The 14,951-nt window shown below is 34.9% G+C and overlaps 1 protein-coding gene across 2 annotated transcripts in view; it reads left to right on the top strand.

Annotated features, from left to right (window-relative positions):
- LOC145278102 (ranBP-type and C3HC4-type zinc finger-containing protein 1-like) overlaps window positions 1–14,951 on the top strand; it is an 84,519-nt gene that overhangs the window by 68,852 nt on the left and 716 nt on the right. For both annotated transcript variants that reach the window (XM_080130372.1, XM_080130371.1), the window contains exons 7-10: window positions 4,210–4,370; window positions 8,305–8,416; window positions 9,345–9,623; window positions 11,815–11,958. In XM_080130372.1, the coding sequence (XP_079986498.1) occupies window positions 4,210–4,370; window positions 8,305–8,416; window positions 9,345–9,623; window positions 11,815–11,958 (696 nt within the window). The remainder of the gene's footprint in view (window positions 1–4,209; window positions 4,371–8,304; window positions 8,417–9,344; window positions 9,624–11,814; window positions 11,959–14,951) is intronic.

Genomic DNA, 14,951 nt, shown 5'->3' with positions numbered 1-14,951 from the left:
TCACGATGCGGTATTCCTTTTTGCACAGAGCCACATTTCACATTGTTCAGTTGTCTCTATGGCTCGTTTACTGGCTGCGACTCTTTTTTCGACCTTTATTTCCAAGCTGGCTTAAAAGTTGCTATAGAGAGCCTACAAGGAAACCCTTTGCTCCAGTTTCAACAGTTTGAAGCATTACATTATAACCTTCACGGGTCAGCTCTCTTTTTAGATCTTCATAGTTTCTTTATCTTGTATTGATGTTGTTTTTCTACTCGGCTCTTGTAAGGTACTGTCAATTCAATCAAGATGAATCGTTTTTATTTTTGTTTTTGATGACCGAACAATGTCTGGATGTTGCCCGTTTTCTCTAATAATTTTTTGGTAATTATTGTGCCAGCTAGAGAGATCCGTGATGAATATCCAATCGTCATTGATTCCAAATATATTTTGGCTAGGTACGAGTAATGAGCCAGTTATATGATTTGATCTGATCCACATTTGTTTTCACTTAACAAAAAATTTGTCTTATGTTTGCTGGTTTGGGCTTCATCTGATTTCTGATTGTTGTGGTTAGTTCCTCTAGTATCCTGTTGGGTCACCACATATATTAGCCATTAACAATGACCACTCTACAAGAATAAAGAACATATATATTACAATAAATTTTTATTTCTGTCTGTTTATTTATCTGTTCAAAAAAATATATACAAAACGTACACTGTTTCAAAAATAAATTTTTATTTCTGCATCATTTCTATGCATACTATTTAGTCAAAAGGAATTAGCATACAAGAGGTCATTTCATTTGCATATTACGTTAAAGAAAATCTGTTTTAATAATTAGCTCTAAATTTTTAATGGAAAATTAGTAATAGAATTGTTTTAAGTATTCTATTTAGAAATATTATATAATGTTTATTTTAAATTTAATTTGCATTTAATTTAATTTATTCTTAATTATTAGTATAAACAACATCAGCTGTGTTAAAAAGCGTTTTCATTTAGCCTACAGGTTATTTCCCTTTAAGCTATAAAATTTTATTTCCCTGTTTGAATTTCATAGATGTTTTATGCTTCCCAAACTCCGAGATATGGTAAATTTTCAGGAAAATCGTATCAACTTAGGATATTTGGAGTATTTACTTAAGCATATTTAAGGTATTTGTAGTATCTTGAATAGTATGTAACTAAACTTTCTGTCTGGCAATATGTTTTTTTACCTGGCAATGTTGGGTATGTGCAACTAGTATTATATATATATAATTATTAATTTATTTCTTTATTTGGCTACAGAACTTTTTTCCCTGTTTCCTGCTTTCTTAATCTCATTGAACCCCTATAAACTGTCACTATTAAATAACTTTTTTGATGCAAGTACGATTGATTTCATCTTTGTAGTTTCCTATGATGCATTTGGCTGTAAAATTTTTTGTATATTTTGCAAACATCTTCCCTCTGATTTGAAACTCCATGGAATAAGGTTTTTCTTGTTTATTTGTACTCCTTGTCAGATAATTAAAATATTGTATACCTTCCTTAAAGGTTTGTTATGTCTTTTTGAAAATTTGAATTGTACATTTTGTTGCAATTTAAAAACATTATCTTTGATCTAGCAATTAATGATATAGATATAAAATTTTCAATGATTTTTTTTTAAAAGTGCAACAGAATGTACATTACATAAAATAAATCTAAGGTAATTTTTTGATTCAATTTGAATTAAATTTTTATACCTTCCTTTGTGAAATTTATAAAAGTACACTTTGAAGATAAATAAATTTCAAATTGAATCTTGTACCTTTATTTTTAAAGCCTATAGTAAAAACATTTTGTTTAACAATTTTCATGCCTTGGATGAAATGCTTTTCTAACTTGTAAATATATGAGATAAACAAGAAAACATTTGTGTTGTCTGCATTTCTTTAGCTGATTTAGGATGAATCTGATGTACTGAATCCACAAATCACATTGATTTTTCGCAATCAGGTTAAGTTTTTGAGCCATGGTCACGTGACATCTTTTTTGCGTTTTTGTTCACATGTACACACGTGTGTGGAACATTTTAGAAGAAGTTGGTTTTGATTGGAAATGATTATTTTGATGACAAAAAGTGTTCAGGTTCAATAGTTCTAGGTGATTAGGTTGAAAAGGGATCAGTTTGAAGTCATAAAACATTGAAATCTTCCAAATATTTGTGCTCAGCATACATGAAGGACTGGCTTGTGCAGGAGGAATTAGTGCTTTTCAAAGAAAGGAACATCATCAATGACCCTTTAGTGGACAGATACAGAATACTCTTCCGACCGTCGCACATAAAACTCAGCTTAATAAATCAGTTCACCAATGCTCCGAACAATGGTGGTGACTGCTTCACTTACTTGTGCCAGGCTTTTCCAGGATTGACCATGGAGAAGTTGAAAGCTGACATGTTTTGATGGTCCTCAGATCCGGCAGCTCGTCAGACATCCACAGTTCAAAAACAAAATGAATAAAGTGGAACAAGAATCATGGAAGGTACTTTTTTTTTTTTACATGGTCACCACTTATCAAGACCTGGAAGCTACTCGGGGATAAGGGTTATTGCGTGTACGGTAATCAATGGGATAGTATCGTAGTAATCGTTAGTATTGGAGATTTGATAAAGTGCCTTACTTAAGGGAATGGTTCATCAGAAATTTGTTTATGTTGGACTTGAAGACATCCAAGTTGTAGTCAGGTGGGAAACAAGCAACCGGAAGAGAGTTCCACAGGCATGCACTGCTAAGAAAGAAGTCTTATTCATGGAATCTGTGTTTTGATTTAGGTGCAGATAAAGAGTGGGGAAAATTATTGACAGTGGTTTCAGCTAAATGGGTGTTTATCGTGAAAGATTGGCAAAGGGGGGCAGAGATTGGAGCTCAGATGAAAACTTGCCATGGAAATAACGATAAAACAAAGACAGGCTCGCAACGTCTCTTCTGTGGGAGAGAGGTTGTAGGGAAGAAAAAAGAGCATCCCCCACTAAGCCACAAAGTCTATCTTGTACTCTGTCAAGGCAAGCCAGAGTGGACCTGGAAGCAATGGCAATTAAAGGGTGGCTCCACACTCCCTAAGGCCCGCAAGGTGGAGCCTCACCATCGGATATAGTTTTAGGTCATATCCAGGACCCAGCGGCAGGGAGGTTTCTCTTTATATTCCAACAGTAGTCAACCATCATGACTGCGTCCCAGCAACCCTTATACCATGTCTTTTAGGTTCTCGTTGAATTTCTCTCCCTGATCATCACTTATTGAACGGAGTTTTTGGCTTTATTGTTGCCAAGAAAGTTCTTCACTACAAGAGGATGGAGTGCTGCTGCCACATCTGGGCAAGAGCTGCTAAAACAATGTTTCGGCGGATATAACCTCTGACCTTCTTCAGGTGTATCATGTCAAGTTAAAAAATTTTTCTGTCGAACACAAAATTTTGAATGGAATCCTTTATTTAATGCACGAAGGTAGTATGCTCGTGTTCCATCAGTCATGACTACGTAGAAGTTCTAAGTAATTATTTGAAATTGTATTTTGAGTGTTGGTCGATTAATTAAGAATTTCTTCAAAATTCCATACAGATTTTCAAGTTAGACAGAAAGATCCATAAGTATTACAAGATATACCTGAAAAAGGTTGGAGCGCAGTTATATCGGTCGAAATATTGCGGAAATAACATTCAAGATGAGAACAGTCCAAAAACTCCAAATAATACGAATTGTCTTTTATTCTGCACAATTTTGAGATCTCACCTCAAGAACAGCCGACAAATGATATATATGGTAAACTTTCATGTTAAAATGGTTAGTTGTCTGAAACGAGATCTGAAAACCTGATGTTAGTTGTGTAAAGCCGTGTGAAATTGTAATGTTAGCCTGGTCATGTCTGGCTAACTTTAAGCGGAATAATATAAAAAGACCAAGCCTCTATGCGTAGCGCATTTTTTTTTTTATTTGCAAAAAAGGGTTCATTTTCATGTTGGCAAGTAATAATTAAGGGGAGATAACTTGAACATCTCTTCAAGGGAAATAATTCTGAATATACGAAGAAATAAGATTTGTGCTACATTGAAGCCAAAGAAGGAGGTCAAAATTGCAAAACTTTGTTCGACACAGCACTTGAACTCTTTTTTTATTAAAGTGTCATCATAAATTCCAAAAGTTTTATGGTTCTAATAGAATCATGTTGAATTCTTAAATAAAACCTTTTTTTTTTTCAGCTTGAAGCCAAAGAACGAGACCGAAATCGGCAAGCTTTGCTCGACACTGCACAGTTGAGTCTTGTCGTAAATCCAGAGCCATTCACTTGTCCCATTTGCCTTGATGATATTCCCAAAAGCAAAGGCGTGATTCTACAAGAATGCTTGCATTCTTTCTGCAAGTAAGTTGATTCTCTATTAACTCAGCCATGTGGCATACATGTAGCAACCAGATGCCCCCTCCCCCCACCGGTCACAAATGTTAGGAAGTAAAAAAGAAAAAGGAAAAATATAACAAAAGAAGAATATGTTTATCAGCAGAATATAGAAATTTGTTCATGAGGGCACACAAAAGAAAGCTAAAATAGGATTGTTAATCAAGGTGTAGTGGTAATGGAAACAAGGGATTGGTGAAAATATTTTAAGATGAAGATGATGATGATTCTGATGATGATGATGAATTTTGTGACAATTTGACGGTTTACAAACACTCTTGGATTTGTGATGATTGAGGACAGTTGCGAGTTGAATACCACTGAAGGTAGGTTGTGGTTTGGACCACACCGAGAGAGCTTTAGGAGATCAAAATGAGCTGACATCAACTGATGAACATGACCTCAAAAATCTGTAGCGTGTAGTGGGTCAATGGTGTCACACACACACACACACGCACGCACGCACGCACGCACGCACGCACGCACACACACACACACACACACACACACACACACACACACACACACACACACACACACACACACACACACACACACACACTATATGTCAGACTAAATAATTTTGACCAAATCATCAAGTGTTCAATTTTCATGGTTTAAAAAATTTTTTTTTTTTTTTTTTTTTTTTTTTTTGCAAATTCCAGTCATTTTTTTTTTTCTTTTCTTGTTGTCTTGAGACAAGTATGGCTTCTTCCTTGCTTTGCATCCTTTTAATTCCACTTCTAATAACCTTCTTACTGTTTGAGCTGATATGGTTTTGTTTGCATTCTCCCTGAATTCAGCAGGAAGCTCTGAAGAAAGGGATGCTCTTTCTAAATATCTCTCTTCCCTGGTTGTTGTAGACTTTTTACGGGCTTTTTCTGTTTTTGAAAGACTTTGTTTCCTTCTAACTTTTAATCATTGTTTGAACTCCCTTCCTTGTACATTCCATCTTCCTGGCAATTTTTACTGGAGAATATCCTTTACCAGATAAAGCAACACTCTGTGCCCTTTTAATCTCCGAAAGCTGCTCCTTTTGGAGGCATTTTGAATCAAATACACTATTATAGCACTGGTAGGAATCAAATATTACCTGAAAAATAAGAAACAACCTTTAGTATGACAATGAATCATTTTGAATATTGGAATGAATTTAATCTGAAACTCAGCTTATATGCTTGAGAAAGGTTTTAAAGCCAAAAAAGAAAAAATACTACAATCTACTGTTAAATATTTTACATTTGCTCTCAATTGTTCATTGTATAATTCTTAACATTTAAATATATTTAAATTATTATCTCAATTTTTATAGGTGCTCCATAATTTGGGCCACGGCTGTATACCTTCGTTTTCAATCTAAAGTCATATCCACTGCATCTCTCCAGTTATTTCCCATTCTTGTAGCACTTATGTACTCTTATCGTGCATACTCCCAGCTAATATGATAAGCAGCAAAGCCCCACCCCTTCACTGTTGTTAAGATTATTAGATGCAGGAAAGTCTTCTACTTTAATAATTTCTTCCCTCAAACTGCTACACCTTAGAATTCCCTCTCTGTTTCTTGCATTCCTGACTGTACTAGCCCGCTGAATTTTAAATGTAATGGGAACAGACGTCTCGCTGCTCAACTCCCTAAAGTCCCCTGTTAGACACGATCCCAAATAGTAGCCTTTTATGTTGCAAGTGATATTATGCTTTGTTTAGGGTGAAAAAGAATTTTAAAAAAATGTCACTTTTATGAAAGTAAGAATTTGGAATCAAGAATGAGTTATATTATTGTAACATTGTAGTGAGAAGTTGCCCTAGAAATTCACAAGAATTAAAGTGATGCATATTCAGTGTACAACTGTACATTTTTCCTAACATGTCTGTTGCGCCACCATCTTCTTCCGCGACATAGGATTTTCGGCTTTTTCTCTCCTTTTATTGTGCTCCTTGATACTTATTAGACGTCTCTTGAACATGTCTTTATAGTGTGGTCGTTGTGCTTCAACCTTCCATGAGCCTTCTTTTAGCTCTTCATAGAAAATAGCTTTTGGTAGTCTGCTGCTCTCCATGCGTATGACACGTAATGATCATTTGAGATATTGGCAAAAATTCTACAATTTCAGTTACAATCCTTGGCTAAAGACATTCTAGTGGAGAACCAGTGTGAATTCAGAGCAAACAAATCTACTGAAAATATGATATTCATATTGTGGCAACTTCAAGAAAAGTCCGCTAAACAGAATCAACTTCTTGTAGTTACCTTTTGTAAATTTCAGCAAGGCTTTTGAAATTTTGTTTGTCAAAAAAATATTGAGTCACTATGGCTGGCCACTTTATAGCAACAACTCAGAAACTAATACAGAACAACCTGATCCAACAAAATGTTCATGTTTTTCGTGCCTTTACTGTTGATCATAAGATCAAAACGAAGTGTAATGAAGAATTATCTCAGTAGTTCAAGAGCATCAAGTTGGCACATATTTTTTTTTTTTTTTGCAAATAAGCAAAGTATGTTTTAATGAAAATGACACAATTATAAAATGCAATTAAACTAGAAATAAGGATGTTTTTATACAAAAAAAGCCCGAAATAAGTTTTGAGGCTTTTTTTGTATGTGCACTTTTATTCATAGTACACACATGAAACTCCGAAGTAATCTCCTCCGGCTGCAATGTATTTGTTGTACGATTCAAACAACTTCTGGAAGGCCTCATGAAAGTCCTCTTGTGCGAGTGTGTCAATGATTCTCATCACAGCTTCTGTTTTCTCCTCAGTTGTTTCATAATGACAGCTTCTGAGGTTTCCTTGAACTTAGGGAATAACAAAAAATCATAGGGAGTAAGGTTTGGACTATAGAGAGAGTAAGGAACTGGCTTGATGCCCATGACCGCGTTTTTCTTTCTGATCTTCTCTGAGCATACTTGCGAGAGACTTTGTGCAAACTTCTGCATCTTCAGTTCCTCGCAAATAATTGTGTGTACAGTTCCCACACTGACATCAAACTGTGCCTTCATTGTCTCTATAGAGACAAGACTATGAAAATTTTTATTTGGCCAATCAACTTTCATCATGTCCAGATTGCATTTTTGAAATTCCCCAGCTGTGACAATGAAGCTTTAGTAGGATGCATTCCAATTCCTGCTGTAGCTGTTCATTTGGACCTGAAATCATAAAAATTGTTCAGCCATCTCATAAGATGTACAACAATAACATACTTAATTTTCAAGGGTCTACGACAATGTTAAATTTTGTACAAGAAAAGTCTGGAAACTTATTGATACTCATACTAAGAGTTCACCAGTTATCATGGTTAAAAACCACTCGAGGATGAGGATTAGTGAGATTTTTGGATTATGGAATATTATGAAAGGATTCTTTGTTGACAGTGGACTTGAAAACAACCATGTTGTAGCCTGCAGGGAACCATTCCCACCATAATGTGTTACACGTGAGAAGTTCTTGTAAAGAATTGCCTCAGAAATCCACGAGAATTGAAGTGACGTGTATTTTGCGTGATTGGTCGTGTTAGTAATGATCTTGGAAGAAATAGGTTATGGCTTCCCTGATAATGAATTTTCTGAGGACGAAACAATCGCAACACGATCCCTTTTATACGAAGCATCGAGAGATGAATACGGGACCATCTGATCCTCCTGTCCTAACAACATGCCCCTTTGGCAGCATTTACTGTGATCATGGGAAAGTTCATTTTGCATGTTGAACAGCTTTTAGAAATTGACTTCTAAACTGACCTATCTCTGGCCAGATCTTTTTCCCAAGTCCATCCTTATCATGTTCTCCCAGATTTTTATTTTGCTTTCCCTTATGAGCTGATCTTGCTACCTCAACTGTTCTACATCTATTAACCTAGTAGATAAAATTCAGAAAATGAAGTTTTGTTTTTGTTTTTCAGAGATTGTTTAGTACATTCCATCTGTTTGAATGAATCGGGCGACATTCGTTGTCTCTACCAGGATATTGATTATCAATGCAACGCCAAAGTCCAAGAAAGCGTTATCAAAGCGGTAAGATTTCTTGTCTCTTTTTTTGCTACTCTTGTTTGTTTGCTGGACAAAATACATATTGAATAGCTGTGATACTGTTGACATGCCCCTCCCCCCCTCGCACCTTAGGAAGTAACATAATTAAAAATGATGAAAAAAAATAACAAACAAAGAGAAAATAAGTTTATCAGCAAAACAAATCTATAGGATGTTGTTCACCAAAAGACACAAAAGACGTAAGAGGCTACTAATTGGGACCATACCTAAGAAAAATTAACAAAATGTTGGTTTATGTTACATTTGAACTGTATATCAGTACAGTTTGGGAAGCAGGTAGCAGGAAAGGAATTCCAAAGTCTAGCTGCTCTAGGGAAGAAGCTATTATAGTAGAAATCCTCTGGTATTTAGGGACCTCAATAGTGCAGAGGTGTGATTTTGTTGGTATACAGGTTTGTCAGAGAAACGTACGTTGAGGGGGCACAATTGCAACGAGTCCATCAGAGCACATTCCATTAAAATATTTGTAAAACGGGCACAGTGAGGCAACATTGCGGTGATGGGACAGAGGTTGGAGCTTAGTTGACAAAGTGGGATCGATTAGATTGAAAACTCTTTTTTGAACCCTATCCAAGAGGGAGAGATTAGTGGTAGATGCACCAGACCAGATATGACAACAATACATACATGGGTAAATGGTGGCTTTGTAGAGGTACAGAATACTTTCAGGTGTGAGTAGTTTTCTAGCATGATAGAGGGAGCCCACCTTCCTTGCAGCAGCCTTCGTAATGTTCTCAATGTGTTTATTCTAGTTTATATTTCCTGTGAAAGTTTAAAGGAAGAATTCTCAGGTAGGGAGTTATTTGTCATGGATGGGTCATCGATGAAAAAAACGTAAAAAGTTAAAATAAGACTAAATTCGAATTTCAGTTTCATTTTTGTTTTCTTTCAGTTGGTTCCTGATGACGTCTATCAACGATACCTGAATATCGGTTTGCGACTTGCAGAATCTGCCATTCCTAACAGTTATCATTGCAAGACACCGAATTGCCAAGGTTGGTGCATCTATGAAGATGATGTGAATTTTTTTGACTGCCCTGTCTGTAACCGGTCAAATTGTTTGACGTGCAAGGCTATCCATGAAGGGCAGAACTGTAAAGAGTTCCAGGCTGAACTGGACAAGACTTCGTTGAATAACAGCGAAGCAAAACGGACGAAAAAATTGTTAGAAGTAAGAACACGTTTTATTCTTTGTTTTCTTTTGCAAATTCTGTAAATGTTGCGCTTTTTTTTTGAAATTGGGTTTTAAAAAAGAACTGCTTATTGACAACATACTTGACTTAACATCAAGATGAATTTCATCATTTAGGCCGAAGTAATGCAAATGAATACCTTTTTTGGTCCTCCGATTTATCGAAGAGAGACCTATGTTTTCAGTGGCATCCGTGCTTCCATGCGTCCGTTAGTCCGGACGATTGCCAGATAACCGTCCATTAGTTTTTTCTGAAATTTTGCCACAAATTTTATTTTATTTTTTTTTTTTTTATTAAAAAATACAGTAAAAAATTTTTTTCTTTTTTTTTTTTTTTGCAAAAATTCCTGTTGCGTTCCCAGGGGCTCAAAAGAATCCAAAAATGCCCCAAAATGGCATGTTTTGCCACATAACTTTTGATCCATCCATTAGATTTTTCGGAAACTTGGCCAAAATGTGGAGCCCATTGTTATTAATATAAATCCAGTATGAGTGACCCTGACAAAATTCTGGTTCACGTCCTCAGGGACTTAAACACCCCTTTTTGTGGCTCTTTTTTCATATTTCTCAACAAAAACTTGATATGTCTTACTATATAGTTGTTTTTTATGGTGGTCAACTCAAATATACATGCGTTAAGGCCTGAAACTGCACCATTATCCGTTTACACTGGGATTCGGTGTCCCCAGGGACTCAAACGAGGTAAAAAAATGCCCCAAAATGGCCAAAAATGACACTTTCTGCCCCATAACATTTGATCCATCCATTAGATTTTCCTGAAACTTGGTCAAAATGTGGAAGCCATTGTTCTTAATATAAATTCAGTATGGGTGACCCTGGCAAAATTCTGGTTTGCATCCCTCTGGGACTTTTAGGGCTAAAAAAACATGCCTTTTTGGAGTTTTTTTTCATACTAATCAAAAACTTGATATGTATATCTATATAGTGGTTTTCCATGGTGCTGAATTCAAATATGCATGTCTTAAGGTGTGAAACTGCACCGTTTGTCCATTTTTAATGAGATTTGGTGTTCCCAGGAGCTCAAAAGGGGTCACAAATGCCCCCAAATTGCAAAAAATGACATTTTTTACCCTATAACTTTTGCCCCATCCATTAGATTTTTCTGAAACTTAGCGAAAATGTGAAGACAACGTTGGCCCTTCACACTTCTCACATTCATCATTTCGTCACTATTTTTTGTGGCATAATATGACGTCATCTCACATGCAGCAGCAGAGAATTTAACTTTAAGTATGGCAAACCACTTATAATTCAATGGCTGTAAGTTTTTTTTTTCAAAAATAAACAATTATAAACAGAACGACTCATAGAAATCTATCTATATTCTTTTTTCATTTTAATATACTTTCATAGAAATGTTTCTGTTATGTCACAAAAAAATATTTTCTTTACGTCACAAGTGTCACGCTCATACATTAATTCCATAGCTAATATAACATACTGACCCAATGGGTCACGGGTAGTCTAGTAGATATATATATGTGCACACATATTCACCCACAGACTGTTATGCTGTATATCAGCTCTTCAGTGCGGCTAGACAAGCAATTGTTTCAAGCCAGAATTAAAACTCGACTGTTAGGCTGATAGTGCTTCTCATGTGAACACTATCACCTCCGACACCTGACTGTAACTGAAATCTCAATGTAAACATTGTAAAGTGCCAGAGAGCTCAAATTGTTTGTAGCCAATGAGTAATGCCTTAAAAGTTAATAGTTTTAAAAGTTTTATTGTTGCGATATAATAATATAACTTGTTTTATTATTAAAATATATATATATATATATATATATATATATATGTCAATACACCTCTTTGAAAGCAGCCAGAAGTTTGTTCTGTCTTTTCCTTCTGTTACATTCCTTTGGTTCCCCGACAAAGGAGGGATTGAACCTAGTAATTCACCCCCCCAAATCATGCGTCCATTTGTTTGTTCTCACTTTTCTCAATAACCACGTCTTGGATGTTTTTTTGAAATTTTGCACAAACATTAATCATGGTGAAAGTAAATTTTTCACTCATTAACGAGGACCGCACATGCTTGGCTTGTTTAATTTCTTTTTAATCTTTAATAAAACTGTCAAGATTTTTTAATTTTAATGTAGCTTGAAGAAATTATTTTAATTTTTTTCCTGTTTGTTTTCCATAGGGAATGTTAAAAACTGGAGAAGCGATGAGATGTCCACGTTGTGATGTCATCCTGAGCAAAAAAGACGGCTGTGATTGGCTGTGTTGTTCCATTTGTAAATTGGAAATCTGCTGGGCTACAAAAGGGCCGCGTTGGGGACCTGCGGTAAGTCTAGCTTTACTTATCGTTATTAAACGATATTTTTATTTTTTATTTTTGCAGCACCTTTAAAAACAATTATCGTGACTAGCCAATTATTATTATTATTATTCCCTTTTAATCTCTGAATTGTCTTTTTTGAGGTTCATAACTATCTTATTGATAAAATATTTGTCCATCACAGGCATAGCTATATTTTACAGGAGAGAAATGAGACATTTTTTATTTAGACTTCAAATTTTTCTGAAATACAATTTTATATATATATATATATATATATATATATATATATATATATATATATATATATATAATTATGACAGACTCTTTAAGAAATTCGTTTCTTATCGTTGAGCACTTTCCGTTGAATTAAAGTCAGTCAATTTAGCTCTTATGCATAGATCATTGTATAACTGACGTAAATAAAGATTTAAAATGAAAATGTTTAAATTCAACATTATTTCACGCGGTTAATGGTAGCTGAATTGATACGGTCTTCGCTAATCGAGCCAGAGATGTCTCGTGTTGTGGGGTTTGAATCGTTCGACTGGTGTTAATCATGACACCCTGCACTGAAGATTCCCGAAAGGATGAAACACTAGTGTCTGTAGGTATTTAATTCCACGTATGCTTCTAGGATAGTGAATTAAAGGTTATGAGGGTTTTGTGAAGCATGAAAAACGATGTTACTTTTTGTATTTAATATTTTTATTGCTATTTTTTATATTTCAAGCGGACCTTTGCTCTTGGTCACAAAAAAGTATCCAAAATTATTTCGATACTTTTTTGTGACCAAGAGTGGCAGTCTGCTTGAAATATAAAAAATAACAATAAAAATATTAAATACAAAAAGTAACATCGTTTTTCATGCTTCAAAAAACCCTCATGACCTTTAAATTATATATATATATATATATATATATATATTTAAACAATATGAAAAACGTTTTTAAAACATAAATGAATAATTATATTTCTGAATTTTTTAGATGAAGATTGAGCATTTGGATTCTTAGGATTACTGTTCTCATCTTGAGTTGTGTAATGTTTCGGTCAATGTAACCTCCAAACTTCTTTAGGTGTCTCTTGTTGCACTCCAGGATCTTTCTGTCAGACTTGAGGATCAGCACAGAATTTCAAACATGATTTTTTGATTTAATATGCATGAAAAGAAATCCCAAGTGATTCACAGTTCTTAATATTTTGCCTAGGCTGAGAATTTAACTTTCAACCTCCAAAAGGACATCATTTAGAACTGAATAAATTTAGTACTTTATCCATTATGTCACAAGAACTCGTGTTCTATAAGATACTTCTGAATTTTGGATTATTCAGACTACTATTCTCATCTTGTTTTTTCACAATATTTCAGCAGATGTAACTTCTCATCTTAGCGAAATGAAATGAATCTTTCAGACAGTATGACTACATGCAAAAATCAACGAGTACAAATAAATTTATGTGTTCGTATGATATCAGCAATTTATTTACTTGCTTCCCAGTTTTAGAAATGATAGATATTTGTGCTGACTTTTTATATCGCAGCCAAAGTCCAACACCTTCCGTTCCTAAACACGTATTTGTTGATCTAATTAAATTTGCTGTTACATCCGTTGAATTTAGCTTTAATGATGTAATGTACAGGCAAATTGATGGTGTGTCGATGGGCTCCATGTTGGGACCTACATTGGCTAACGTTTTTGTAGGATTCCATGAGGAAAAATTAATGTTCGGACCCATAAAACCATTGGTCTATTTTAGATATGTAGACGACACGTTTTGCCTTTTTGATAGTAATTCGGAGGCAAATGAATTTTTGTCGTTACTAAACAGTATGCATCCGGCGTTAAAGTATGCGTATGAAAGTGGAGATAATTCTGCCCTGGCGTTTCTCAGTGTTTTGGTAACGAAAACTCCATCTAGTTACCTTACATCGATTTATCGCAAACCAACATTCACTAGGCTGTATACATGCTGGGATTCATTCTGCCCTAATAAGCGCAAATATAATTTAATTTGGGCATTAACACATCGTGCCCTAATGATCTGCTCGCTAGAAAAATTGGATGAGGAATTAAATACAATTACAGATGCTTTGTCCAACAATGGGTATCCTTTAGATGTAATTGAAACCACCATTAAAAGGAAAAGAGCAGATTTTTTACGAACAAAACCCAATATAGTGGATAAATGTCCGGTTTATATTCGATTGCCGTGGTTAGAGAAAGTAAGTGAAAAATTCACCAAACAAATTAGTTCAACTGTTGAAGGATGTTATTTTGCTTCAAATTTTCAAGTTGTGTATAATACAAAACCATTAATGGCTTCCAATAAAAAAGATGTTCTACCCCCTCATCATATTAGTAATCTAATGTATTCAATTAAATGCGGTTGCGGTGCCGACTACGTAGGTCGAACATCTTTAAAATTGGTAAGTCGCATACAACAACATGTAACGAGCAAAATCAGGAATGGAACATTCTTACCAACCGACGCTGTCAACAACACATATGGATCCGCTATAACGGAACACTTTATTAAATACAGGGATTGTGCAATGAACTTCAGCATCAACTCTTTCTCCGTATTGAGTCGAGCTCACTCCGTATATCATCTAAAAGTCTTGGAGACTGTTCACGTTCGCCTAAGGAAGCGTTCCCTTTGTAAACAAAAGGACTGCTTGTTGGGTTTGAACATGATCAGCCTCTAAAATTCATCCCATACGATTGCCCTTACTCCCATCTCTTTTTTTAGATTTTATTATTAAGGAAAACAAATGACTAAAAAATAAATCCCTCGATTCCAATTTTGTGAGTGAGGGCGAAACATGTCAATTGACTCGTTTTGATTTTTTTTTTTTTTCTATTTCCCTACTTTTATTTTTTAGTCGCTATCCATTTTCCTTTTCTCCTCGGTCTTTTTTTTTTTTTTTTTAATATAAAATGAACTCTGAAGGAATATGTCTTCCCTTCATACACATATATATATATAATAAGTAC

Source organism: Euprymna scolopes, chromosome 6, assembly GCF_053919585.1.
Source record: "Euprymna scolopes isolate OS-2025 chromosome 6, ASM5391958v1, whole genome shotgun sequence".
Classification (NCBI taxonomy): Eukaryota; Metazoa; Mollusca; class Cephalopoda; order Sepiida; family Sepiolidae; genus Euprymna; species Euprymna scolopes.
The sequence above is the reverse complement of the archived record's forward strand: the minus strand, read 5'-3'. Positions and strand labels throughout refer to the sequence as shown.